General features: G+C 52.3%; 3 protein-coding genes across 13 annotated transcripts in view; 2 read left to right on the forward strand and 1 right to left on the reverse strand.

The window, feature by feature from the left end:
• Positions 1 to 3,230: 3,230 nt before the first annotated feature.
• CYBC1 (cytochrome b-245 chaperone 1) lies at positions 3,231 to 8,172 on the forward strand. 6 transcript variants are annotated; one of them, XM_022589249.2, is made up of 7 exons: positions 3,231 to 3,342; positions 3,692 to 4,512; positions 5,344 to 5,385; positions 6,017 to 6,090; positions 6,667 to 6,763; positions 7,379 to 7,523; positions 7,925 to 8,172. In XM_022589249.2, the coding sequence occupies exons 2-7, from the start codon at positions 4,428 to 4,430 to the stop codon at positions 8,043 to 8,045; spliced, it is 564 nt and encodes a 187-aa protein (XP_022444957.1). In that variant the 5' UTR covers positions 3,231 to 3,342; positions 3,692 to 4,427; the 3' UTR covers positions 8,046 to 8,172. The 6 variants fall into 6 exon arrangements, with proteins under 6 accessions (XP_022444957.1, XP_022444958.1, XP_022444961.1 ...); XM_022589250.3 differs by having other exon boundaries at positions 3,246 to 3,342; positions 3,713 to 4,512; XM_022589253.3 differs by having other exon boundaries at positions 3,261 to 3,342; positions 4,385 to 4,512.
• A 916-nt stretch (positions 8,173 to 9,088) lies between these two features.
• HEXD (hexosaminidase D) lies at positions 9,089 to 27,750 on the reverse strand. 6 transcript variants are annotated; one of them, XM_089901496.1, is made up of 15 exons: positions 26,959 to 27,750; positions 26,611 to 26,660; positions 24,697 to 24,836; positions 22,431 to 22,536; positions 21,825 to 21,934; positions 20,029 to 20,116; positions 15,321 to 15,485; positions 14,006 to 14,189; positions 13,096 to 13,167; positions 12,770 to 12,965; positions 11,910 to 11,992; positions 10,902 to 10,980; positions 10,725 to 10,826; positions 10,452 to 10,541; positions 9,089 to 9,841 (listed from the first exon to the last, which is right to left on the reverse strand). In XM_089901496.1, exons 5-15 carry the CDS (start codon positions 21,875 to 21,877, stop codon positions 9,655 to 9,657), a joined length of 1,299 nt encoding a protein of 432 aa, XP_089757622.1. In that variant the 5' UTR covers positions 21,878 to 21,934; positions 22,431 to 22,536; positions 24,697 to 24,836; positions 26,611 to 26,660; positions 26,959 to 27,750; the 3' UTR covers positions 9,089 to 9,654. The 6 variants fall into 6 exon arrangements, 5 of the variants coding, with proteins under 5 accessions (XP_089757622.1, XP_022444932.2, XP_022444931.2 ...); XR_002646776.3 differs by lacking the exon at positions 22,431 to 22,536 and adding an exon at positions 9,933 to 10,076 and having other exon boundaries at positions 9,729 to 9,841; positions 26,959 to 27,749; XM_022589224.3 differs by lacking the exon at positions 22,431 to 22,536 and having other exon boundaries at positions 9,091 to 9,773; positions 26,959 to 27,749.
• Positions 27,533 to 27,954, forward strand: part of OGFOD3 (2-oxoglutarate and iron dependent oxygenase domain containing 3) — a 33,259-nt gene continuing 32,837 nt past the window's right edge. Inside the window, exon 1 of the mRNA XM_022589244.3 lies at positions 27,533 to 27,700. Coding sequence (XP_022444952.1) covers positions 27,627 to 27,700 — 74 coding nt within the window. The 5' untranslated portion in view covers positions 27,533 to 27,626. The remainder of the gene's footprint in view (positions 27,701 to 27,954) is intronic.

A 27,954-nucleotide genomic window follows, 5' to 3' on the forward strand; every position in this document is an offset into this window, starting at 1 on the left:
CAATGTTTTATTAGTCTATATTTCAATTGGTTTGTGTGTTTGTCTCTCTTAGAAATCTTTGTTTCTAGAAAAAAAAATAAGGCTCACTTAGAAGTTAACAAATATAGTACAGGGGGTTCCCAGTCTTAAGGTTTTGGGAGTTTTTTTGGTTTGTTTTTTAAATCTGTAGGTTCCATCCACATACCCCCCTCTCTCCTTGCATATCATAAAGAAATCAGGTTGACTGCAGGGTTTTCAGCAATCGCTGACTGCATCCATGTGGAGTTCTTTAGCATACCCTTATTCTGAATTTTCAGCAAAGGGTAGTTAAAACATTCTAGTGGCTTGATCACAGGTAAAAATTTTTTGTCAAGACTACATAGATAGTGTTGTAAAATCCCTTCGGGGGTTCTATTGTCTGTCCTTCTTGTGATGTTAATTAGCAGCCATTGATGAGATTGCCTAGATTCATTAGGGTGATGTTTTAAAAGTTATTTATTGGCTGTGTTGGGTCTTCATTGCTGCGTGCGGGCTTTCTCTACCTGCTGTGAGCAGGGGCTACTCTTTGTTGCGTTGCGCAGGTTTCTCTCGTTGTGGAGCACGGGCTGTAGGGTGCGCGGGCTTCAGTAGTTTCACACGAGCTCTAGAGTGCAGGCTCAGCAGTTGTGGCGCATGGGCTTAACTCCGCGGCATATGGGATCTTCCTGGACCAGGGCTCGAACCCGTGTCCCCTGCATTGGCAGGCGTATTCTTAACCACTGCACCATCAGGGAAGCCTCATCAGGGTGACGTTTTACTCCTATCATTTCTTCTTCACTTATTAGCAGGACTTCCATAATGAGAAATTCCTCTTATCCACTATTTGATTATTCTGTTGAATTCTTCTGACAAGACATTAATAGTCTCTTTGCATTTTTTAAAAATAAATTTATTTTACTTATTTATTTTTGGCTGCGTTGGGTCTTCGTTGCTGTGCGCAGGCTTTCTCTAGTTGAGGCAAGCGGGGGCTGCTCTTCATTGTGGTGCGTGGGCTTCTCCTTGCGGTGGCTACTCTTGCTGCACAGCACGGGCTGTAGAGCGCAGGCTCTGCAGTTGAGGCGCACGGGCTTAGCTGCTCTGCAGCATGTGGGATCCTCCAGGACCAGGGATTAAACCCATGTCCCCTGCATTGGCAGGCAGATTCCTAACCACTGTGCCACCAGGGAAGCCCAGTCTCTTTGCTTTTTAATACATTTCCTTGTACATTTCTTACTTCAGACCTGACATCAGTCTCACTGGAGGCACTCTGCTACAAAACCACTTAGGGCTTGCTGGGGAAGGTGGTGGATGCTGGGTGCAGTTGGCCAGTGTGTATTGTAAAAGCTGGACACTGGAGAAGCCCTGTGTAGTGCAGAAGCCTGTGGATCCAGCACAACAGAACCAGAACCAGGAAAGGAAACTCTTCCTCCAAGTGTCTCCAGCACCCTCTATTGACAAAGCTTAATATCATGCCAGAGAGCATAGAACAAAATAAGGGCTCAGATGCATTTTTATAGAACAGGCAATGAAGTCTGAATTTAGAAGAGAAATGCATTGATAACTGGCAAAATATGCAGATTTTACTCAGTCCCCTATTTATGGATTTTGTATTTATTTCCAGACTTTTGCTCTTATCAATATTCAGCAGGATTTTAACCAAATCAGACATCATTTGTTCACTCATTTAACATTAGTAGAAAGCTAGTCTAGGCTTCATTTTTAAATGGCTTGTACTCTAGTACAAAAGGTGAAATTATGAAAATAACTGTAATGCAAAGTAGAATTTTCTGGGTATCAACTCAGTTCTCCCTAAGTCCTAAGGAATTAAGATCACTTTCAGCTGCACCAAGCAAGAGGGACTTAAAGGAGGTGCTAACCAATTCAAATGGACCTTCAGGATGGTGTGGGATCTTACCAGAGAAGGCATTTCAAGAAGATAGAATGTGAGCTGAGGCATCAGGTGAGGAAACCTGCCGCATTCAGGCAGAACCTTCTTCTGTTCCAGCTTAGCGCATAAGTTCTCTGAGTGTGGTTCCCAGAGCAGCAGCACGTGTACATTTCAGGCCCCATCCACTGCTGGGAACAGGTCCAACAGTCTGTGTTTCAACAAACCCGCCAGGTGATTCTGAACCACAGACGGAGAGTATATGGAGACTGGTAAAATAGAAAAGACATCTCCAAATATTTGACATTGTGCCTATATTGATAAAACATCTAGGGTTATACATATCTATGTATGTCTATTTCTTTATAAGGTAATATGCACTGTGTATTAATCTTATGTAAATTATAAGACACATGACAAGAGATATAAAAACATAAAATAAGTAGGAATACAAGCTCTAGTATGTTTTTCTAGCACTCCACAGATCGTCTTGACCATCCCAGTTTGGAGGTCACTGAAGCAGGCAGTGGCCGTGTTGTGGAGGCTCTCCTGTTCCAGGTAGGGTCCTTCTCCATCTGGTGGAAAATAGGCAAGTCAGGGTCCTGCTTGGGGCCTCATGTGGGGGCTGTGGGGACAGGTGCTGAGTGTTTTGGTGGAGAGTGGAGCAGGGAGGCCACCGAAGCGGCCATTCAAGATTTTCCTGGAGAAAACTGTCTCTCCTACTACAATCCTCCTTCCCAGACACTGGGGCAAGTTTCTGAGCAGCAGAAAAACTGCCATCACGAACATGTGAACGTTCAGTTTCCCCAGCTACACTGAGTTTTTTGGGGGTCAAGGATCTCTGGTTTTCCCCTACCCTCCTCCACTGTGCCTTGCAGCATTGTTCAGATTTAGTTTTTTAACCTGCTTATATTCTTACTGGGTTCGCAATTGAATCTGCAGATCACGTTGGGAGAATTTACATTTTTACAATAATTTTCCAGTCCATGAACAAATATCTTAGTTCTACTTTAATATTTCTTATTAAAGTTTTTACAGAATCTACCATAATGTTCGTACGTATCTGTTGTGAGGTTGACTACGTACTTCACGTTTTCTCACCATCCTAAGTGGATGTTTCGTGGTACAACCCACCTCACCTTCCTCTGCGGACTTTCTAAGGGTTGTGACCCCAAACGCTTTGTGCTCAGCTCCCGGGCGCGCACACCACACCACGCGGCCGCCTCTGGGGCTACGTAGGCGACCTCCCGTTGTAGCCCCGCCCGTTCTCCCACCTCGAGGGCTGAATGGGGGCCTCAGAAGTCAACGCTCGCCCGCTCCACCGCCGGTCCGGAAGTCAGTTGTCCCATCAGCCCCTGCGGGTCCGGAAGTCAGCCGGCTTAGCCCCCAGCTCCGGAAGTCGGAGGCCGGCGGGTCCTGAAGCCTAGCGGTCTGGCCTTTCCCCGCGTCGGCGCCTGCAGGTTAGTGTCCGCGGTGGACGGGCCATGCCGCCCTCGCGGGTGGGAGGTGCGGGGTGGGCTGGGGGGCGGCTCCCGCAGCCGGGGTCCTGCTGGGAGCGCGGTCTCGGGACCCGGCCCGGCTCAATGCCCCGGAGGCCTGGCGGCGCGCGAGCCGGGCGGGGCGCCCGGTGTGGTCGCAGCGATCAGCGGGGCGTGTCCAGGGTGGCTTGTGCCGGTGACAGGCGTGATCTCGCTCCGCGGGCGGCTGAGTCGCGCGTGGAGACAGATGAGGCATGTCAGGGGAAGGAGCCGGTGATGTCCCAGGATCCTGGCTTCGTTTGTGTGAACTGAATTCACTATTTGTTTTCAGAAATTTGACTTGACTTCACAGGGAATATCTGAAAAGCTACCAGAACGGGGTCCCTGGAGCCCGCATTTCGAGCGCATTGCAGCGTGCAGGGCAGAATTCTCCACGTGTGGAAGAGCAATCCCCTTTGCTGACTCGTTCATTAAACCAGTGCTCTGGACCCTCCTGACCCTCCGCTCCCTCCACTGGGTGCAGACTGTCCTTCTTGGCAGCTGTAGGAGACCGCAGAGCTGGCTTTTTCGGTCAGTGCCAGTACAGACTCAAACCATGATGAGACTTTCAGTTCCCTTTTTCAGAGGCCAGCACAGGGAAATGAGGGTGTTCTGGTAGGTTCCGGTAGGGTGCCGGAAGTTTGAAGCCTGCTGGGGGCTAACGGTTTCCAAGAGACTGAGGTTTCCAGGTAGGAAGGGAGCAGGTGATGATCAAGTGCTTGTTGATGCTTTTGTGAGTCGGAGCAGGGGACAAAGCCCCAGTGCAACCATTACAACAGAGCAGAGAAGAAACTTCCTTACAGGTCTCTGGGGGATTAAGTGATTTGCCTGACCACAGAGGCTGCAGTCAGCACGGGCTGACTGGTTCCTGAGCCTGTGTGGGCCTTGCTAGTGGGCAGCCTGGCTTCCTGTTCTGGAGAAGAGCTTGGTTCTTGTCTGTTGGCAGTGGCTCGAGGGCTCCAGCTGTCTGTCTGCCCTTCCCCAGCCCCCCAGTCTCCTGTTGAAAGTTGTGGCAGCACGTTCCAGGGATGTATATGCAGGTGGAGACACGCACCAGTTCCTGCCTCCATCTGAAGAGGGCTCCAGGCATCAGGTCCTGGTCCCTGCTGGTTGGTAAGGATGTTCATATTTCTCCTCAAGTTAAAAATCTAACTTTAAAAAAGGATGAAAATTAAACTAAATTTTTCCATGGTTCTACCCCAAGATATGGCAATATTGTGCCTTTCCATCTTGTATCCTCTGCGCGTGCTTTCACAGATGATGTGTGTCTGTCTTGTCTTTTTTCACCATTTAACATCCTTTCGTTAATACTCTGCATGCTCTTCTGAGGTCCCCGTACTTCCCCTTTTGCTTGTTGTCATACACCCAGCCCCAGGTATCTGATTTATGTCAGGGCCCACGTGATGGAGACAGTGAGGAGTAAGGCGGCGGAGGCCCTGGCCTCCATCCCTGTCAGTACCCATTGGAGGGCCCTGCACTCCCTGGGCAGCTGCACCATGCTGATTGGAACCTAGGTGTGTGGGGAGAAGCTGCTGTGCCTTCAGCGGCCTGGCTCTGGGCCTTCTTTCCCAGGACTCTGCCTGATTTGTCTCATGTGCCGAGTTGTGATTCTTTACCTTCAGTCTTGTCTTCATTCCACACAATGTGCTGTCAGTGGGTAAAACCCACATCAGGTTCCTCTTTCTGGTTCCCCCGTCAGCTCTGCAACCTCACATAGACATGTGTCCAGTGAATACTGTGACTGGTGTAGAACATTCTTCTGAACAGACTTCCCAGTTGTTTTCCCCACTTCTGAGCCTGGTGGTCTTCTTGCCCCCTGCTCCCTGCCCTCAGCCATCCCAGGCAATGGGAAGGGGCTGCTTACCTGGGTCTGTGGGTCCTGGGAGGAGTTGGGCTCTGGGCTGGTGGTGGCCCAATGGGAAGGTACCTGCTTTCTCCTCGTAGGAATCTTGTCGATTGGCCTGGCTGCTGCCTACTACAGTGGAGGTGAGACGCATCACCTGCCCCCCAGGAACTTCCTCAGCTGATTGGAAGAGGGAAAAAAGGAAAGCCCATCATTTGTAATCTGCCAGGGCATGGCTTTGGGGACTGCCTCTGCCTCTAAATTGTTTGCGGATGCGGCCCACTTCCACGTGCTGGTGTGTCCCCCGCAGCTTATGTTTTTCATTTACATCTTCAGCATTTTCATAAAATATATCATAAAATATATATCATAAAATATATATAAAATATTTTTCAGAAAGGCACTCTTGTGTCTGCTTCATGTTCTGTTGCAGGGATGATCCGTGCTTTCAGCAGCTCCCTGTAAGCGTTCCCACCTTTCTGCTCTTACTCACCGTGCCGTGATTGTCATCACGAGTAGACATCCAGGGGAGAGTGAGGGCAGAACTGGGGGAGCACGTCCTATCCCAAGTGACAGGGCCCGCAGTGCTAGATGGCCATGGCGAGGGTTGGGTGTCCTTGCAGGCATGGGCAGCAAGCCAGGCCCCCAGGTGCCACTCCTGCCCGCGGTCTGGGAAGCAGCTGTGCTGGGGAGGGGGCACCGTCTCTGGGCACGTTGGCCTTCGCCCCTCTGCTGCCTTCCCTCGCCTGATTGTCTCCTGTGTTTGCTCCCCAGATAGTCTGGGCTGGAAGCTCTTCTATGTCACGGGCTGTCTATTCGTGGCCGTGCAGAACCTGGAGGACTGGGAGGTGAGGCCAGCACAGGAAGGGTGCCCAGGCTTTTGGGCTCCTGGGCTTCCCTGCAGTGCGAATCAAAGCAGGAAGAAAGGCTCCAGGGGCCTAATGCCCCCCCATCCTGAAACTTGAGCTTAGTGGTTTCTGGATAGCTGGACTTGGCCTCTGGACATTGCCTGTCTGTGACCATCCCTAGGCGAAGGAATCCTCTAAAGCTGTTGTTCTCCCAGAAGTTCTCCTAGAACAGAAGGGCAAGGCCACTTCCCTCACCTCCCTTTTGTCCCTCTTCACGTGTCCTTTGGGTCGCCTGGCCCCAGTATTGCTGACTGCCGATCTCCATTCCCTTGTTTGATGACCTCGTCCGCTGTGCTCGCTTCTGTTGAGTGCAGAGAGGCTCCTCCTTTTCACACCCCAGCCCCTGGAGGGATCAGGCTGCAGGGGTTTGGGGTTCTGACTGGGATGGGAAGGAAGAGGGGCCGCCTCCTTGAGTGTCTGCTCTGGTGAGGGTGGGGACGCAGTCGGCAAGTCTGTGTGTGTTGGGCTGGCTCACAGGCTAGCAGCCAGGTGACTGCCTTGTGGCTGGCGTTCTAGGAAGCAACCTTCAATAAGAGCACCGGGAAGGTCGTGCTGAAGACGTTCAGCTTGTATAGGAAGCTGCTGACTCTCTGCAGAGCGGGCCATGATCAAGGTGAGGTGTGGGGAGTGAACAGGACACAGGTTACTCTGGGATGGACAGAGGGCGGCGAGCGTCTGTGTGTGGTGGCAGGGAGCAGGCTTGAGGCCTGGAAACGGGCTGGGTCCAAGCTGGCCGCGCAGTGACCAGGGTTGTGTTCTGCCTCGTGGACGCTGTGTACCCCGGACGTGCCCTGGCCCAAAGGAAATTGCTGGGCAGCCCCCAGCTCAGTGACTGGCCACTAGAAACCAGGACGGCATTTTCCCGCAGTTGGGGAAAATGAAGCAGAAAGCTGGGCAGCACTGTGCTTAGCCGCCCCCTGACGTGTTAGACTGAGAGAAGGGGTGGGCTTTTCAAGACAACAGTGGGCCTGCTGGACATTCCTTCTCACCCAGACTGGACGTTAACCAGCAGCCACACAACCCTGCACTGTGGTCACTGACCTGTGACATCTAGGGTCAGGGTCTCGGCATGAGCCCAGCCGCAGACATGGAGTGACACGTGCTCTCTGCTTCATGACAAGCGTGATGTGATCCTCTGCATCGTGGCCCCGAAGCAACTGTGCCAGCACCCAGGTGGGAGGGGCAGGGTGAGTGGGGGACACGGCCACTGACAGGGCCCTGCCCACAGTGGTGGTCCTGCTCAGTGACATCCGGGACGTGAACGTGGAGGAGGAGAAGGTCCGGTACTTCGGGAAGGGCTATGTGGTGGTGCTTCGGTTTGCCACGGGCTTCTCCCACCCCCTCACGCAGAGTGCTGTCATGGGCCACCGCAGGTAAGCTGAGGATGGGTGACTTGATTGGCCAGGGCTGCCCTTCACCCCCAGTCAGGTGGTCCTCCCCAGGAACTGCCCAGCACGGCAGGGCATGGAGAGAGGCCTCAGGAACGTGGGGGAGGAGATGAGGCCGGGGGGCAGGCCTGCCACCACTCACTAGGGGGAGGTCAGGGGTCCCCACAGGGACAGAGAGGGGATGGGGATGTTAGGGGTCCCCAGTGGGCACAGAGGACTGGGCTAGGGTCCGGTGGGGATGGTGATCAGGACTGAAGGTGCTGGGTCCTAGTGGGTTACTGGAGGCAGATACCTGGGGTGAGACAGGTATGGTCTTGTGGCTGCTGCGGGGTGGCCAGTACCTGTCACAATAACCCACCCTTCCTCCCTGTGCCTGTCTGGACCAGTGACGTGGAAGCCATCGCCAAGCTCATCACTACTTTCCTGGAGCTGCACTGCCTTGAAAGTCCCATGGAGCTGTCTCAGAGCAGTGACAGTGAGGTCGATGGCCCTGGGGACCAGAGCTGACCTCCATGGAACCCCTGCCTTGGTTCTGGTGGGGCCCCAGCAGGACTGATGGGCCACCTACAAGTCCTCCTTCTCAGCTACCCGCTGTGTCCCTGGAAGCCCTGGGGCAGGACCCTCAGCCGTTCCTGCTGCTTGCTTCTGTCCTCTGAGCAAAACCACAGTGGGACCTTCTCTGCAGGCTCCGAGCGGTCCAGAGAGGGCACAGGCCTCAGATCTGTCTCTTCCTGGAATCAGTCCACTGGGACAGCGGCCTGGTGTGGACAGGTCAGACATGCTAGCTGTGTGGGGCTCAAGGCCTCTGAAATGGGAAGGAAGAACACCCAGGGTCCCAGGGTGTGAGGGCCAGGGCTGAGTTCTCTGGGTCGAGAGGTTCTCCAGAACCAGGTCCTGAGGGCTGCGGTGAGGCTCCAGCAGGGCCAGCGGCTGGGCGAGGCTCTGAGGATGCTTCCGCCACACGTCATCCCCAGGAATCCCATCTCCTGCCCTGCTCCCCATGCCCATCCCTCCCCGCAGCCGGATGTCCTCAGTGGTCAGAAGTGAGGTGCTCGCCTGCGGAGCTGCCGGGGCTCAGGGTGGACGCTAAGGGGCACGCCTGGTTGGTGTGCTGCAGCCACTCCTGAGGCTTCCACAGCCCCCAGACCGCTGTCCACTCAGGTGGCTCATCTCGAGTCCAACCGGGATTGCAGCTGGGCTCTCACAGAGAGGATAACCTCCCGCCCCTGCCCCCAGTGTAGGCAGAAGTTCCCTCTTCTAGCATTGTGCAGCACTTAAAAACCTGGACCCATCCCTCAGAACCCAGATTCCCAGCTTCTCTTGAACTCTGGTGCTGGGCCTGTGTGTTTGGGGCCAGAATCGCTGGGCTCATGGCTGCCCCTCAGCAGCGCCTGAGCAGCTAGCTGCAGCCACCCTCGTGGAGTCTGGGTGCCAGCCACACTGACCCTCAACTGCACTATTAGTTTTCTCCTGCTTTCTCTGAACCTAGGCTCCTCCAAGGTACAGCACGTGCCCAGAGCACCTCTGAGTGAGGGACCCAGGAGGCTGTGCACCTGGGAATGGCTGCATGGACCAGGGGTTCTGAGGCTGCCTGGGTGAGAGACAGCAACTTCCAGGAAACTCCAGAGAAATGAGATCCTCTCCCTTACCAGTGGTGGCCACCAGCCAGCCCTTAATTTGGGCACACAGTCATTTAAACATGCCAAAGTTAAGTTTCTAAATGATTAAACCTGAAATACTTTTTTCTTAAAAGGTGTGAAACAGCTATGGTTGGTTTCTTGTGTGTTTGCCGCTGGGCTGGAGGAGGGAGGGTGTTTGGCCAGCTCCCCTCTCCCAGGGCTGGGTTGGGCGAGGAGGGTCTCCAGACCATCGTGAGGGCCAGTAACTAAGTCTTTGAGATTTCTGGCTTCCATTCTCCTTTTTATTTTGAAAGAATTAAAGTTCTAATGCTGATCACTGTATAGGCCCAGAGTGTCTTTTCCTTCCATGTTTACTCTTGTTTCTGTGGGCGCTGTCTGCTGGCACGGCTGCCCAGGGCTCAGGAGGCGCACGTGGGGCTGGGTGCAGCTGGATGAGGGTGCAGGGAGGCCGACAGCCTGAGCTTGGCCCCCTCCCCTCAGGGGTCCTGGCTCGAGTCGGGCCTGGGGCCGGCTGCCTCACCCAGATCCTGCAGCAAAGCCTGCAGCCGCCGCAGGCTGGGGCGCACGTTCTCCTCCAGCCACTCCTCCACTGCGTCTGGGTAGAAGACACGCTGCAGGGCAGCCTCCAGCTCCCCCACGAGAACGCTCCACCTGGCCAGGAGACTGAGGACCAGGAGGCAGTGAGCCTGCCTGGCGAGGGCCCTGGGGCATACCTCATGGCCTCCAGAACCCCACGGGTCAGTACATCCCGTACCTCAGTTTACTCATCCATAGAACAGGGCCGTTAGCACCAGCCTCATAGGGTTGTTGGGAATAAGTGAATGACTGTCACAGTTTGACCTCTGAAACTAGAAGGCACTTCACAACTGGCTGGAAGGGTTTTTCTTGGTGCATGAACCTGTTGACAGTTGACTGCATCTTATACTCAGCGGGGACAGTCTGTGTTGGCCTCTCTCAGAGCCAGGAGAGCACTGGGGAAGGCTGGCTGGGACCCTGTCCCCATGGTGACACATGCAGCCACAGGGCCAGGATCAGCCCTAGGCAGTCTGGTTCTATGGTGAGCCCTGGACCCTGCTCAGGGCATCTGGTGACCCTCACCCTCTCAGGCAGGAACGCCCCAGCTTCTCTAAAGCCTAAAGGCACAGCTGATGCAGTTGAGTCACCTAGGAATCCACGGCTGCAATACCTAGAAAGCTTGTCCAGAAAGCTGCCAGCATGCAGTAGAGGGTGGGCAGCCTCGGGGATGGGCACAGCTGGGAGGGGCATGGGCTACCTGTGCGCCTGGGGCTGGATGTGCTGGATCATGACGGGGTGGATGAACTTCCGCCTGCGATGGTAGGGGCTGAACCAGCCGGTCACATACCTGGGGGCAAATCCACACACACAGGTAGGCACACTGTGGCTCGTAAGGCTCAGTGGTTGTAAAATAAGACCTTTGAAAATCTGGTAGAAATTTTAAAAAGTTGTTTTCTGCCCAGAAAGTCTTCTTGCAGGATTGGCTGGCCCTCACCCTGCCGGGTGGGGGGTCACTCCCCTGCCCACTCACCTGTCCCTCTCCAGCAGCGCATCCACGGAGCTGCACAGATGGAGGCTGACTTGTGTGACGAGGTTCAAGATGTCGCTGCCAGGGAAGGAGCCGGCCCTCTCACTGCACAGGGAGCCACTGTGCTGAGGATGCATCCAAATATGAGGGGACAGGCAGGGCTGGGGGTGAGGGTGTTACCTCCTAAAATCCGTTGCTTCCAAGCTTGAAGTCCCAAGAAAGTTCTCCACTCTTGCTTTAACGTTTTCGGCAAAGCCTCCTAAAACCAACCACAGACGGAGGTTGGAGAGGCCTCTGGAGGAGAAGGTGGCCTGGACTCCGTGCTGGCTGGACCTCCTGGCCCTCAGGCATGGGTGGTGGGCAAAGCAACTGAGAAGGACCGCCGGCCAGGCCCAGCTGGGCACATGCTGACCTCAGGGATGGGTTAGCCCAAGGCTACTGCAGCCTGGTGGGGAGGTGAGAACACGCTGGAGGCTCTGTGCTGCCTGCCTCCTGGGGAAGGGGTGCCAAGGCCAATGTGCTCCTATTAGCACAGGCATCTGCTCTGTTGTCTGTACCTTTCCCCAAAGAGTTCAGAACTGACACTTCAAAAAAGGATAAGCCAGAGTCCCAGTATCTGTCCTTCCACCTCCCTGTAGCTCAGCACAATACCAAGTGTGTTTATTTTTCAGTCCTTACTTTCCTCAACCACCTCGATGTTTTTCTGTGCCAACACCACACACGTTGCTACTTAAATTCCTACCTGGTCCCGTATAACATGCAGTTTATGTAACCAGGGCCTCGTCACCAACCTTGCCTGCTGGTCTCCTCTGTCTCTAAGCATCTATGCCCACACCTGGCTGCTCCCTCGAGAACCAGAGGTGAGGGAACTGCCTCTCTGGGGCCACACCCACCAGCACTGGGCATTCAGGATATTTATGCGGCAAAGGCGGGCCCTCTCCTGCACCCTATCCATGATGAATTTCCTTGTGGGTTCACTGTGCCTGCGGGGCATGTCCTCCTAACTTCCTGGTCTGTGTCTTGGGTTTAGGCTCGAAGACCCGGGCTGCAGTGGGGTGGGTGGGTGGCTGAGCCGGGGCCATGGGTGCGTTCCCCTCCCCCGCACTGGTTGGAAGACCACAGTCCAGCCCCGAGGAGGTGGCAGTTGGGGGCCCCGGGCACTAGGCTTCCTGGGAGAGGGGACCATACCATGTAGAAGCACCTGCAGACAGACAGCCAGGGACGGGATTCCCACGGGCAGCAGCTCGCACAGCACAGAGAAGTGGTCATACCTAAGTCCGTGGGAGAGGGGCGCTCAGCACAGCAGATGCTCAAACACGAGTCACCATAAGACAGGACAGGGATCTAGAAGCTTCTGCAGAGCGGTTGCTGCTTCCAGAAGGTTCCATGGCTTTGCAGGAACCCCACCCAGAGTGACCTGCCTGGGCTTAATGCTCTGTGGTTGCCACCCTGAAATCCCTAAGTTAACCTTTGACTCAGCTTTATGAGTGAGGGCTGAGGTCCAGTGGGTCAGCCCTGCCTCCTGCTCCCTCCTGTGGGTTCAGGGCCTCCTGCTCTTGGTGTCAGGGCCACCTGGCCTCCCCCTCAGGATGGGACCTGAGGGCAGGACTTGCCTGGGACCAGGGGTTTAACTGTAGCTCTACTTTTCAAATGGTGTGAAATCCTAAACAAGCCAAAGTCTGACCTCATGCTTCTCCCAACATGACCTCGGGTGGGGCGCAGGACGGGGTGAACAGGCAGAGACGGGTAGTTCGGACAGGGCATGGGCCAGGAGGGCCAGTGCCCTAGGGCCCTGAACACCCCAAGCAGCGTCCCCTCTGCAGAGGGTGGTGCGAGGGGCTTGACCCCAAGTGGCTTGTTTTGTGCAGCTGGTCCTTCCACACCCTCCTCAGAGGGCCGGCTGCTTCCCCTTGACCAAATGGCGGGAAGGACTGAGGCCCAGACTGGATGGGCCAAGGAGGGCAGTGTGTCCTAGGTGACGGGAGCCGCTTGGACCCTCCCGGGAAAGGCCAGCCCCGAGAACGTCCCTAGGGCCTGCATGGCCTCACCTCTGCCAGCCAGTCAGGACGATGCCCTGCAGCGTGTCCACTGGCACACTGCCCGCCACCTGCAGCCACTGCATGTGGTTTCTGAGGTGGTGCTCGATGGGGGTCAGGGCCTGGCTTGCCCCCGTGGCTCCCTTGAAGGCACTGGCGGCCCAGAGCCAGGAGAAGCCGCTCTTCCGGTACTTCTCCATGAGGAGCGCTGGGTGAGCAAGTGAGAGGTGTGAGTGGCAGACGCTGAGGAGTTGCAGCCGGGAAGCCCGAAACACACACTTGTCCGGGTGGAAAACCGGGAGGAGCCCATGACCACCGGGCTCTGCTCTGGTACTGACCCTTGCTGTGGACGTCCAGGTCGGCCCCGTAGTCCCAGAGCACAGGCTCCACCAGCTGCGGCACCCTCGATGCTGGGGGTGGAGAGAGGCTGTGAGGGTGCGTCCTTCTAACTCTCCCTTATTGCGTTAAAATGGATTTAAGTACAGACTCAATACTATGCTATGATTTGGGCTGTAAATGCCGCAGCCACAAGGCCAGCTGGCTTTGGAAGTGACTGGACACTGCTGGAGCTGCCAGGGGTGAGTCCCAGGCCAGCGGTCTCAGAGCTCCCTCAAGGGGGACACACTGTCTGCACACGGGGCCGGCCCAGGTGCAACAGGAACATACCGCTAAGTGGACTTAATTATAATTAATTCAAACCCAAGTGGCCACATGTGGTAGAGGCTGCAGCAAGGACACCTGGGTGCGCCTTGCGGAAGCATGGGCCACGACCTCCCTGTCTCACCCCAGAGCCTCAGGCAGGCTGGGCCCCGGAGGGCTGGGGGGCCACTGCTTCCCTCCACCAGCCAGTGTGAACCTCAGTAGAGGCCCCTGCAGGGCTGGCTGTGCAGGTGTGTGGGGCTGAGGCCCCTAGAAGCACTGGAAGCTCTCAAGTGCCACCAGGGGCCCTTGCCCACCCGCACCCCCAGCTTTTTAGGGCCAGCGCCCCTCGGGGCCTCGTGCTGCTCTCTGGGTCAGATCTCTCACAACAGTACTCCTGGAAAGACTCCAGGAGGCCTTTTAGGGGAATGGCATTTTCATGTGAGAAACGGTCCTAACAGGATGGTCTAGAGTTAGCTTTGGTATGGATCTACCACACGGTCTCTCCTTGACAGTCGGGGGCTCAGAGTAGCTCGGCTTCCTCCCCTCATGACACCAGGAAGCCCCCTGCGGAGCGTGGCCGGCCCCCCAGGGCCATGCCTGGCCGACCTGAGAGCTGGTCCTCGGGGATGTCCCGCAGCATGTCGTCCCACACCAGGGGCGTCGTGGTGGGGTGCTGAGCCTGCACATGGCTGGCCACCGCCTCCATGTAGGACAGACACAGCTCTGCTCTGGTGTTGGGCTCCTGCTGCAGCCACTGTCTTGAGTCCTCACCCTCTCCGAGGTAGTAGACCTGGGAGGAGACACAGGTGGGTTTGCCCCAGGACCACCCATCCTCACCCGCGGGTTCACGCTGGGGGACTCCTGGGGCAGCTGCCCACGGGGAGGAGACAGTGAAGGGTGCCCTTTCCTTCTGCACCGAGACCCGAACCTCGACTCAAGACTCCCTTGAGGCTGGGCAAGGGAGTCTTGAGTCTGGAGCCCCACAGCAGCCAGAAGGTGGAAATAACCAGATGTCCAATAACACAAGATGGATAAACAGAGCATGGCCCGTCCACATGCTGGAACATCACTCAGCCACGCTGGAGAAGGTGCCCAGTGAGAAAAGCCCACGCACGGGGCAGGACTCCATTTATGGGGTGCTGGGGGGGCAACGCAGAAATGGAAAGGAGACTGATGGATGCAGGGGCGGAGGATAGGAGGGCAGGGAGATGAGAGGTCCTGCAGTAGCCGGGGGGAGGGCTGCACAACACTGAGAATGACTTAAAAGTTACTGGATCATTCACTTTAAAGTGGTTATAGTGGTAAATTTTATGTTATATGTATTTTACTACAAAAAAGAGATTTTTTTTTGAAGAAGAGGATCAAGCTCTGAGGTAAGATGTCTACAAACCACCGTCCCAGCTCAGATGCCTAAACTCAGACGAGCAGAGGCCTTTGGGTCACTGTGCTCGGTGGCTTGGTATCTTCCTGGCCACTGTGTTTCTCAAGGACAAGGAGGGCACCCCTGGGAACCACCTTTCCAGCCAGTGCTCCACAGCCCTAAAGTGGTAATTTCCTTTCTCCCACAGTCCAAAACTGTACTTCTTCAATTGGAAGAAAGTAACCGGCTCAAACTCATGGCCACACTGACCCCGAGGACATGAATGTGCCATAACCAGGGGCTGCTCTGCTGCTGTCCCGTGGGTGCCTGCACCCCATTGCACCCTGCTTGGCTCGGCAGGTTTGCCGGCGCGAGATCACCTGTCAGCTGGGACCAAGGCCCTCACTGGGGACATCTCCTCGGCCAGCACTTCTTTATCCTCGGAACTACTTTTCTATTTAAGAGAAGAACCCATGAGGTGGGAGGAGGTGACCGTGAGGTGAAGAAAAGGGGCTGCTGCAGAGCTGGGGGAGCCGCCTGCTGGTAAGGCAAGGCACCCACCTCGTCACAGCCGATGTGGAGCCACCGGGCGCCCGGGTGCAGCGCCATCACCTGGTCAATCATGGCTCCAACCAGTGCCAGGGACTCCGCCTTGTGGGGATTCAGGGTGTTGGGGAAAAGGGCCACTTCCCGGAGGTGAGCGAGAGCCTCGTGCTTCAGCACAAACTGTGGGGAGACAACAGGAAAGCTGGTGACCCTGGGGAGGAGCTTGTCCCTGAGCTCCCCGAAGTCCGGCTCCTGCCTCTGCGTCCTGATGACCTCGTGTCTATTAGAGTCCCCGGAGGGGCCGGCGGGGCTGCACTGCGGACCAGAGCCAGGGTGCCAAGTGGGCGGGTCTCTGAGTAACCTGGCTGCTTGGTCAACAGTCCTTCTCCCTTCCAACTCTAACTGGGCTGAATGAGAAAACGGAAGAGATAGCTTCCCTTCACAACAGAATTACACACGGGTGGCCTTCTTGCTCAAGTGAAGAGGCTGGCAAATCCTCTCCCCAAAACAAGTACAAAGAGGAATGATTTGTCCAAAACGACCGTTTCAGGGCTCCAGAAACCAACCAAAGGTGAACAACAAATTGGGAAATGCGTGTTCATGAAAGGCTGCCATAACTTTGGGTAAAAACAGATTCTGCAGCTTCTGCCTAGGTGCTCCCACCCCCCACAATGGCTGGCTGTGGGTAAACCCGGCCTTTGGGGACCTGTCAGTAAAAGTGGCAAACTGTTCTGAATTCTGCGGTCCCCACAGGGCTACAGAGGTGACACGTGTTCTCCATACGCACCGGCTGGCTGGGGCCACACCCACCCGGGGGCCCGAGCAGCCTGGGTGGAAAGCAGAAGCCGCGGCAGACTGAGAACTGCCTGAACCCTGAGTGTGGCCTCCCAACCCCTGTGCCACAAGGTGGGGCCTTATGGGCTCGGGCACAACCACCACCCAAACCCTGCGGAATCATCAGCTGTGAAGACCGAAGAGTGACCCCTGGGGCAAAACCCGAAAACAAGAATACAAAACAGAGGCATCTGTGGCCACACACAGCTGGGGAGACACTAAATCCAGGCAACTTACAACTACCCATGGGGGGAGAAGTCAGACTTGCTATAACATATGATCTGAAATGTCCAGTTTTCAACCAAAAATTGAGACATGCAAATAACTGGAAAGTGGGACCCAGACTCAAAGGAAAAACAATTCTATGGCAACTGATGCTGAGTGGGCCTAGATGTTGGATTTATCAGACAATTATTTCAAAGAAACTATTATGCATATGTTCCAAGAATTAAAGGAGGGGCTTCCCTGGTGGTGCTGTGGTTAAGAATCCGCCTGCCAATGCAGGGGGACACGGGTTCGAGCCCTGGTCCGGGAAGATCCCACATGCCGCAGAGCAACTGAGCCCCATGCGCCACAACTACCGAGCCTGTGCTCTAGAGCCCATGCTCCGCAACAAGAAGGCACCGCAATGAGAAGCCCCCACACCGCAATGAAGAGTAGCCCCCGCTCACCACAACTAGAGAAAGCCCGCGTGCAGCAACAAAGACCCAACACGCCAAAATAAATGAATTAATTTTTTAAAAATTAAAAAAAAAAAGAATTGAAGGAAAGTATTTACAATAAGGGAAATTAAAAATCCATTCAGGGGGAATTCCCTGGTTGTCCAGTGGTTAGGACTCTGCACTTTCACTGCTGAGGGCCCAGGTTCAATGTGCTAGAAAGCACATTTTCTTAATGTTGTATTTCACCTTGCACAATAATACTTTGATGAATATACGGTCAAGGAACTAAGATCTTGCAAGCCACGCAGTGTGGAAAAAAAAAAAAACATTCAATGGGCCCAGCAGCAGATTTGAAATGTCAGAAGAGAGAGTCAGTGATTGGAACAAAAGATCAACAGAAATTCAAGCTGAGTAACCGAGGAAAGGTGCAAGAAAATGAACAGAGCCTCAGAGACCATAGAGCAACATCGAGCTACCAACGCATGAGCAAAGGAGTCCCAAAAGAAGAGAAGGGGACAGAAAAAAACATGAAGAAATGGCCCCAAACTTCACAAAAGTGAAGAAGCTCATCAAACTCCAAGGAAGATAAAGGCAAAGAAACCCAAACCTGGACACATCATAACCTAAAAGGCACATTTAGGGGAATAACACAATTAATGGCTGACATACCACGTTCTGGTTTGGAAAACTCAACACAGTAAAAAGGTAATTTTCTGCCAAAACTGATTTACAGATTTAACACAATCCCAATCAAAATCCCAGCAAGGTTTCTAGTAGATACATAGAGAAACTGAATCTAAAATACATATGAAGAGGCAAAGGAACTAGAATAGCCAGAATAATTCTGAAAAAGAATAAAGTTGGAGGAATCTCACTACCTGATTTTAAGACTTACAATAAAGCTATAACAATCAAGATAATGTGGTATAGACAAAGGGATAACACATGGATCAATGGAACAGAATAGGGTCTAGAAATAGATTCTCATAAATGTGGTCAATTGATTTTTGACAAAGGTGCAAAGGCAATACCAAATTTCAAAGAAAGCAGTCTTTTTGACAAATGGTGTTGGCACCATTGGTCAAGGAGTGCCATACTACATGCAAGAAAAATGAACCTCCACCTCACACCTCACACAAAAACTAACCCCAAATCGATCATAAGTCTAAACGGAAAATGTTCAAGTGTAAGACTTCAGAGGAAAACAGGAAAAATCTTCATCACCTGGTGACTGGCAGAGTTCTTAGAAAAGACATCAAAAGCATATGCATCAAAGAGAAAAACTGATAAACTGGACTTCACCAAAGTTAAAGACTTTTGCTCTTTGAAATACACTGTTAAGAGAATGAAAGGACAAACTGCAGATTGGGAGAAAATGTTTGTAAATCACGTATCTAACAAAAGACTTTGTCCAGAATACACAAAGAATTTTAAAAACTCAACAGCTCACAAAGTGAAACGCGCAAAATCCTTGAACTGTGCTTCACTGCTGAAGAGGGTATTCTGATGCAAGTGACCAGACGTAGAGTCTTCGCCAACCCTGCTGACACTTGACTTCGGACCGCTGTCCTCCAGACAGTGAGAACAAATGTCTGTAGTTTAAGCCGCCTGGTTTGTGGTCCTTTGCTATGGTAGCCCCAGGAGACGAATCCACCGTAAGAGCAGAGCAAGGCCACTTAAGGAGCAGGAGGGCGTGGTACGATGGAGCTGTAGTTGAAGCGCTCAGACCAGCTGTGGTGGGGAGCAGGGCGCGGGGTGGGGATGGGCGGAGTGATGCTGGGAGACCCACTGGAGGACTTTACAGCCGGTCCGGCAGTAGCTTAGACAGTGGGACGGAGGGAATGCTGACTCAGGAGGCAGAGGAGCAAAGTGTAGGATCTGACAGTAGACGGGAAATGACTCAGGAGGCAGAGGAGCAAAGTGTAGGATCTGACAGTAGACGGGAAATGACTCAGGAGGCAGAGGAGCAAAGTGTAGGACCTGACAGTAGACGGGAAATGCAGCTGGAGTGGGGGGGTTGGGGATGGTACAGCCCCTCCCTGAGGCTGGAAGAGGCCTCACAACAGAGACGCCAAGCAGACAACTGTAGACTAGAACCCAGGGTCTGCACGAGAGACGGGAGTCCTGGGAGTCACTGAGGACAGGAAAGGGAAGCAGGAGGGGAAATGGCTTTATCCAGAGAAGGAGTGTGAAGTGAGTAGAGGGCCCTCGAGAGGTGCCATGGGGACAGCCAAGTCCAGTGCAGCTACAGGACAGCACACGGAGAAGATGTCGGGCACAGCCAGAGCCGGGGACCAGGAGGCCTTAGGGTTTAGGAGGAGGGGGTTGTGGGTAACGAGTGTGTCAGGACCGGAGCCCAGAGAGCACAGCAGGGAGAGTCCACCCGGAGAGCTGGAGGGCAGATGGTGGGAGAGAATCCCTGAACAGGAAGGAAAGCGCCATCACTGGAAGTGAAAGTGAAGATGTGGGGGAAGGACTGCTGATAGATCTAAACGGAGCCTGAGAGCCATTAAATCAGTATTATGTTTAATTTGCTTCCCCTTATCTGAGGCAGACGTGAAAAGTATTTTTGAAGATCACATAGGAGCTTGGGAGAATACTTTCAAAATTAAGTGAAAAAGGAGACCACAGAAAGCACGTTTTCTTTTTTTTAATAAAGTATTTTAAAAAAAATATTTATTATTTTGGCTGTGCCAGGTCTTAGTTGCGGCACGTGGGATCCTTAGCTGCGGCATGCGGGATCTTTAGTTATGGCATGCAGGATCTGTTTTTAGTTGTGGCATGCGGACTTCTTAGGCACAGCATGCATGTGGGATCTAGTTCCCCGACCAGGGATCAAACCCGGGCCCCCCGCATTGGCAGCACAATCGAACCAGGGCTCCCTGCATCGGGAGTGCAGAGTCCTACCCACTGGACCACCAGGGAAGTCCTAGAAAGTACATTTTCTTAATGTTGTATTTCACCTTGCACAATAATACTTTGATGAATATACGTTAAAAAGGAAAACCACCCAGTCTGCAGGGCTCTGTGGGAATCAGGCCCCCCATCCAGCTCTTCCCCTCCCCTCCTTGGACAGAGGGTGCTCCCACCTAGAGCTCCGAGCTCCTCAGCCGTTCACAGAGCTTCTCTGTACAGTGCTGAGCTGCTCCCTGCCTGTGTCTGGCCCCGTCCGCACACCCCTGAACCCCACACCTGGGTACCAGGTAACTTTCCTTCCTCCCACTTACCTCCATGTGCCCAAATGTCTGCACCAAGGGAATGACCTCCAGCTCATTCAGTGTGGCCTGATGCAGGATCTCTTTGATTTCGGAGGGGCTAGAGAGACCAAGACCACCCAGAGAGGTTCACACAGGCTTCCATTCAGGCTCCCCCCAACCCCCCTCATCAGGTTCCTGGGGGAGTCTACCGCGGAAACTAGCAGGGGTGCTAACTCTGAAAAGCCCAACGGATATTCTTAAGTTTTCAGAGAAGACTCCCACGCTAGAGTTTAGGAAAACGATGCTGTTATGTCAAGTAACAGTTTACTTCTTGTGGGAATAGTACCAGCTATTCTGACCCAAACTCAACAAGAGGCTAAAGTCATTTTACAAGAAACTAGGCCACACAAGCAATCATATTTTGAGCAAAGGTGGAAAGATGGGCCTGAGAACAAACACACCACCTGTTTCTGTACAGCCTGTGACCTAAGAATGGTTTCTATGTTTTAAAATTGTTGAGAAAACTCAAGAGAAGAATATTTTGTGACATGTGAAAATCGTATGGAATTCATCCTTCAGTGTCCACAAATAGGGTTTTATTGGAACACAGCCACACCCACTCATTATTATCACTTGTGGCTGCTTTTGCCCCACTATTAGTTGTAACAAAGATCAGATGGGCTGCACAACCTAAAATATCTACTGTCTGGCCCTTCGTACAAAAGGCTGGTGATCCCTTTAATAGAGGAAAGAAAAACGAAGAGTTTCAAGATTCAGGTGGGAGTGTCCCTTCAGGCCAGCATTTCGTCGCTGAGGCCACTGAGGACGCCATCCTGGAAGGGCCCACTGCCTGCTCCACCATGAGTTGTCATTTGTGAATTTATCTCAACTTCTGTATGTGTTTGAACCATCTCTAAAGTTAACCAGTTCTATAGATGAATTGATTATATAAAGTTCTGTCTGTAAATATACCTTTTTCAAGCTTCACCGGAACCCTGGCACCTTTTTCACTTTCAAAAACAAAGGAACAAAACGTGTTCATTGTAGGAATAAACACGAATACCTCCGCCATCTCACCACATTAATGCTCTGGTTCATGCCTTTCCTGTTTCCTGCCCACACGTACGTGCTGGGAGTTCTACCACATGGAGCCAAGCTGCCCTCCAGAATGGCTGGGCTGCTTCACAGCCCACCAGTGGGAGGCTTGCTCCTGCTCACCCCCGTGGACACAGAGCATTGGCATTTTTTTAAAAGCGTCACCAATTTGGTAGCCAAAATGGCATTTCACTGTTATTTTATTACTATCATATACTTATTGGCTATTTTTCTTTCTTTTGGGGGGATCAGAATGTTCTTTGCCCATTTTCTTTTGGGCTATTTATTACCGATTTACATGGATACCCATAATTTTAAAGCCAAGTGGGGTGCACCCATGACCACACTATCCGACTTCACTGATTCTGATTCTCTCCCCTTTAATCCTCACTTTCCCGGTGAAGATCCCGCCTTAAAGAGCAGCCCTCCCTCCCCTGCATGGACACCTTCAAAGTGTCCTCCACACACTTCACACCCAGACAAGACTGAAACAGATCACAGCGCTTCCTTGTGGGGGATCACAGCTGATGCTTATTTTCTTTTAAACGTTTCTAAATTCTCTTCAGTGAACATGCTTTATTTTTATGATTAAAGACATGCATTTAACAAGACAGAAGAGGACTGTCCTGCTGTCGTTCAATTCTCGCCTGCCCTCCACTCTCTTCCAGGTTGCCACCCCACACACCCCGTTTTCTCTGCAGAGGCATCGCCTTGCTTGGCGGCTCGGGTACCTGTATGCGTGCTTGGCCCTCAGCAGCCTCAGGTGGCCCTCGTAGGGAAACATGTCTTCATACTCGATGAGGAGGCCGTTGGCACCCAGGGCACGGAACAGGGGGAAAATCTGGGGGAGAGGGGGATGTGATGAAGAAATGACTATTTGAACAGAAAGTGACACATGTGTAGCTCATGGACTCATTCTTCCAGCTGATGGACATGGATCGTAGTTGATCTTTGTATTCTTCCCACGTACTCCGTGTGACGCCAAATCAAATTCTAACGTAGTGATGTGTTCATTTGATACAAGGGGGCGGAATTGGGGGGTGCTGGGGTAAGGGGAGCCTACAGGGCTCTGGAGGGTTACTGGAGCACCTGGAAGGAGCCTAGAGGGAGATGAAGGAGGAAAGAGGCTATCCCGCTGTGCTCATGGGGTCCCTCCCCTGGTTCTCCCCCACTTCTTTCTCTACCTTTATCTCAAAGAACATGGATCCCTATCCTCCAGTACTTTTAGGACTGTGTCTACTGTACACAGGACTGAGATTTTCTTCTAGCCTGGCATCACGGCCAGGGGTGGGTGTTAAGGGAGGGGGCTCCTGCAGAAACTCAGAATAGTAACCCACCTCCAGACAAGGGCCACTGTGAGTTTTATGTGATTTGTAGCATTCTTGTTGATGTTGCTGTCAGAAGTTTTCTTTCCCCAAGAATATGGGGATGTTCTGAAGCATGCTGGATGGAAAGAGGAAATCAGCTTGGGACTAAGAATTAGCTGGGATAATTGTAAAACGGGTAATCAATAATTGACTGCAAATTACAAGAAGAGGCAGATTGTGGAAAGGAGTCAAACTAACCCAGGTCAGTCACTTACACAAATGGAACATAATGGTTACGGCATTTTCGTATTTTCCTCAGCGTTTTTGCTCCTGGTTTCCCTTGTAGCCTTTTGGCCATCTGACCACTGGGTGGCCTCTTTGGCACTTCTATTGGGGGTGGTAGGGATCCTTGGTGCTGTTGGTGGCTAAGGGGCTAAGCTCAGCGTAAGGGTGCCACCCAGCCAACTTGTGGAAACAGGAGGAATAAGAAATTGTTGTCTAAACCTCTGACTCTGTCAGCAGCAGCAGGTAATGAAATGGGGGCTCCAGCTACACATAAGCTGGATCTTCTCTGCCTGTCTTCCACATCTATCCATTTGTCACCATGCTTTTATCTCTTCACACTTGACTTTTTCTTCTCTGCCATTTATTTCCCGATACTGTTTCCCATGGCGTCTATTCACTTTTGTTCTTTTTCTAGTTTGGTCTCTGTTTCTGACTTTTTTTTTTTTTTTCTTTTTCTTTCTAATTCATTCCCGAGTCTGGAGGCAATCTTTTCACAACCTCATTCTGTCTGGCTGTCACATTTCTGGGCTTTTCTATTTCTGACTTACACTGTTCTTCCATAACTGTATCACTTTCCTAGTATCTCTGCTCTCTTTCTGAAATACTGCGGAACTATGTCATCTGCTTTGTGGTCACACGTTCCTGGTGCACCTTCACTGTTACTCAGATCATCGTCCTCTTTTTTCTTAGTGTCTTTGTGTGGCACAACTACACTCCTTTTCTGTTGCTCATTTTTAAATGAGATGTGTTTTCTTGTGTTTTTGAGAGCAGGTTCTTCTGTTTGGGATGGAGCTGGGCCAGCCCAGGGCTCCCTCTGCTGCTGTTACATAAAGGATTAGCGGTTATGGACTTTGTGCAGCTACTGCCACAGCACGTGGTCTCCACTCCCTCTGGATCCCGTCCCCCCAGTATTTGAAACTTCTCTCCACTTCACCCTCAATGTTCCTGCCCAGCTCAGTGTGGATTTTTCCCCCAACACTGTGTCCTTAGTGTGGGCTCTGTCCTTCTGGAAGAAGGTTCTGGAAGGTATTCTGGAGTGCTTTGAGGCCTTGGGCACTCACCCTCAACCTGGAGCCAGGGACAACTTGCCCAGTTTCTGACAGACCTTTACTAGCTGGGCTCTTTTCTGGGTCCTCTGGTCTTGACATTGTCTGAATTCTCTTTTCTCTTTCCTCTACCACCCCCTGCCTGGCTGCTAACCCCACGTGGGTGTTGTGCTATAGGTGGTTTGGCCCCACCCCTTGCATTTTGGAATTCACGGGGATGCCCTGATGCCTACTTTTGATTTAGAGTACATATGTTTTCTGTGGCTGCCATAAGAAGTCACCACAAACTGGGTGGCTTGAAACAGTCAGAATTTATTCTCTCACAGTTCTGGAGGCAGAAGTCCCAAACCTAGGGTGTCAGCAGGGCCATGCTCCCCCTCTGAGGCTGTAAGGGGAATCCTTCCTGCCTCTTCCAGCTTCTGGGAGTTTCCAGCACCCTTGGTCCTCCTGGGCTTGTGGACGCATCGATTCTAATCTCTGCCTCTGTCCTCATGTGGTACCTTCCCTGTGTCCTCACATCATCTTCCCTCTGTGTATGTCTCTGTGTTTAAATTCTCCTCTCCTTATAAAGCCACCACTTATTGGATTAGGGCTCACCCTATTTCCATATGACTTCATCTTATGTCAACGACATCTGCAAAGACCGTGTCTTTAAATCGGGTCACATTCCAAGGTCCGACGGGTTAGGATTTAAACATATCTTTTTGGGAAACACGATTCAGCTCACAATGAAGAGGTTGTGTGTGTCTTTTGTCCTTTCTGTTTTTCCTTTTGCTATCCTGGTTGCTGTCTGCTTTGTGAGGGGATTTGGGGGAAATTCAAAATCTATGCTGTTGCCACCACCGTGCCCCAACACAGAACCCACAGTTGTGTTCCAAGCACACGTCTACAGAACATCGATTGTTCACAACTTCATAACCAAACCCAGGCAAAGTGATTCTCTAGAGGAGAAAGGGAGCTCTCACCTCCGAGAGGTAGCAGACCCTCGGTGGGGCTCCTTTCAGGTCCAGATGAACTAGTCGCATCTTAAATGGTGAGCAACCCGACATCGTACTATTTTTTGTGAAATCATGTGACAAAAAACCTCTTGTCTGGACACTTCTTCCTAGTGGAGAAATTCAGGGTTATAGACTCCAGAGGCTCAACTGGCCTGGTCCTTCCAATGTCTGTTTCAATTCTGACATGAACTGGGAGGGAACTCATTTCACCGACATGAAATCGAATCAAGATGTCTGTCTTGGGACTTCCCTGGCAGTCCAGTGGTTAAGACTCCATGCTTCAGACTTCCCTGGTGGTGCAGTGGTTAAGAATCCACCTGCCAATGCAGGGGACACGGGTTCGAGCCCTGGTCCGGGAAGATTCCACATGCCACGGAGCAACTAAGCCCGTGCGTCCCAACTATTGAGCCTGCGCTCTAGAGCCCACGAGCCACAGCTACTGAGCCTGTGTGCCACAACTACTGAAGCCCGTGCACCTAGAGCCTGTGCTCCACAACAAGAGAAGCCACCGCAATGAGAACCCCGCGCACTGCAACAAAGAGTAGCCCCTGCTCGCCACAACTAGTAGGAAAGCCCGTGCACGGCAACAAAGACCCAACGCAGCCAAAATAACTAACTAACTAACTAAATAAATAAATAAATAAAAAGACTCCATGCTTCCACTACAAGGGGCATGGGTTTGATACCTGGCCGGGGAACTAAGATTCCACATGCCACGCAGCGCAGCCAAATCAAAAAAAAAGGATGTCTGTCTCCATGTTCAAACATAGGGACCCTTGCCATTTAGTTGTGATTTGTCCCTAAAATAGAATAGCACTGTTTACTTATAAAATGGCTATAATCTGTAATAACACAAATGACTGCAAAATAATTTCTTGTTTTAAAGACCCTCTTATCCTATGTATACTATGCCTGTGAAAACAGGCAGATATCTCAAACACTTTTCAGGCCCCACAATATGATGTTTTTGTAGAAAATTTGTCCTCAATTTTATTCTACTTTGAATAGCGTTAAAAACAATTATGTTTCTAGAGTTCGAGTCAGCTTGGTTGTACAGAGGAAGAAGCTCTAAAAATTTATTCTAGGTCAGAGAAAACTACCTATGATTTAAAACAGGCCACTGATAATTTAAAAAACAAGTAAGCCACAGTTTATCAGTGCTGGCTAGTTTATGTTAAACTAGAGAAAGTATCTGGATGATGCTGAACCAGCTAGGAAGCAATGAAATCTTATTTCTTCTATCATAAAACACAAAGGATTAGATTGGAAAACGAAAGAAAATCTTTGTACATTGGTCATATGTTCAGCTCAGTAATTCAAACTACTCATTCTGTGCAAGGATTCATAAATCTCTGACCTTAAGGAATCCATAATATAGCAGAGGAAATAACAATAATGCACACAGAAACCAATCAGTTTGATTTTTTTAAGAATAAACTATATTCAAGACAGTTTCAATGACAAAGTTCTTAAAGCAATTACCTAAATTACCACTGATAAGTGGATGAGTTTAAGACAAAGCATTCTGAAAAACTGCAGTGTTTTAAAGTTGAATTGTTTTACATTTAAACCCACCCCCAAAAAAAACCCAAATCTATTTTCCTGGGAATAGAATTAAAAGAAAAAAAATTTTTTTTTAAAATATTTTCCTGGCTGCGCCGTGCGGCATGTGGGATCTTAGCTCCCCGACCAAGGATCGAACCTGCGCCCCATGCATTGGAAGTGCAGAGTCTTAACCACTGGGCCACCAGGGAAGTCCCAAAAGAAAAAATTTTGAGCTGAGAAGTCTGCATTGGTCCTGTGTGTGCCTCCTCGTGTTCAGAGAGAAATTCTCCAATTATTCTTGTAGTCCTAGGGCAGGAATGAACACAAACATCTTACCTGCATCAGACACATTCAGAGTTGTTTACCAATGTAAGTTGCTGCAAAATCTAAAGGAAAAGGAGAGGAAGAATTCAGTAATCCATCTTGTGAGTCTGTAGTTCTTTGCTTTGATTCCCTCCTGCATGAAGTCTATAGAAATGTGATTATTTCAAAGACTTGGGTCAACTGTCATTGTTACCAGACAACCTGGCAGGTCTGCAATTGTCCCAGTTCCTCGGGCTTCCAGGTAAGTTACCAGGAAATGGCATCTGATTTCCCCAGTTTCGGGACTGTTGGGCAGATCTCTTTTCTTGTTCAATGAGTCTAAGTAGGTTTTCTTTACCCCCGTATCAGTAAATTACTCACCTTCTTCAGACTTAATCCTCATGAATGAACCTCACTGCTAATTCCACTCTTTCAGAATCAGGTATCTCCACAGGGCTGGTTAAGATCTTACTTCTTGCCCACTGGACGTAAGGTTCTCTAGGGAAATTGAATGTCGTAAACAAAGCAGCAGGGCCTAACGGATACATGTGTACTGAGCACCAACTGGACCCAGTGCCCTCCAGTGTGGCATGGGCCGGGGGAGAGGGGCATGGAAACCCCACAGAAGAGGGTGCGAAGTCCCTGGGAGGAGGGCTTGGAGACCCCGGGCGGGGAAAGGGCTTGGAGAGCCCCGGGAGGAGGACTTGGATACCCCCGGGAGGTGGGCTTGGAGACGCCGGGAGAGCACGCACGGCTGGGCGAGGACACACTTCAGACGAAGACTTGGAGACTCGTCGGGTTCCGCGGAAGGCAGGGGAGGAGGACGGGCAGGCAACGGCGGGTGCGCCGCGGATGCCCTCAGGTCCCCGTTCCGTCCCACTCGGCGCTCGGCCTCCGATTGCTCAGGCCTGGCCACCAGACCGGAGGTCGACGGCGGAACGCGTCGCTCCGCGTCCCCGGCCGCGCTGGTCTCGCGCTGACTCTCGCGGCGCTCGTCCCGGGCTCGCGGCGGATCCCGCGTTCGACCCGGCTCCGCGGCGGCCCGGCCAATGGCACCTCAAAGGAGGGGCGCTCCCAAGGCGCCCGAGGGCAACCGGGCAGCTGACCGCCGGCGCCCGAGCAGGTACCGGGCAGCTCCGGGAGCGCGCGGACGGCGGCGTGGGCGGGGCCTGGTCGAGGGGGAGGAGCCTGGTCTGGAGGGGCGGGGGCGTGGTGTGGCGGGGCTGGGGGCGTGGCCCGGCCAGGAAAGGCTGGACCTAGCGTGGGCGGGGCCTTTCCCGGGACGGGCCTGCAGTGTGGGTGTGGCCTGGCCTCGAGGGGCGTGGTATATGCTTGGGCGAATCGGGCTCTAGAGGGGTGTGGTCTGTCTGGAGGGCG

This window comes from Delphinapterus leucas, chromosome 19, assembly GCF_059928025.1.
Source record: "Delphinapterus leucas isolate spDelLeu-1000000601 "Yukka" chromosome 19, BTC_Dleu_Yukka2, whole genome shotgun sequence".
NCBI lineage: Eukaryota > Metazoa > Chordata > Mammalia > Artiodactyla > Monodontidae > Delphinapterus > Delphinapterus leucas.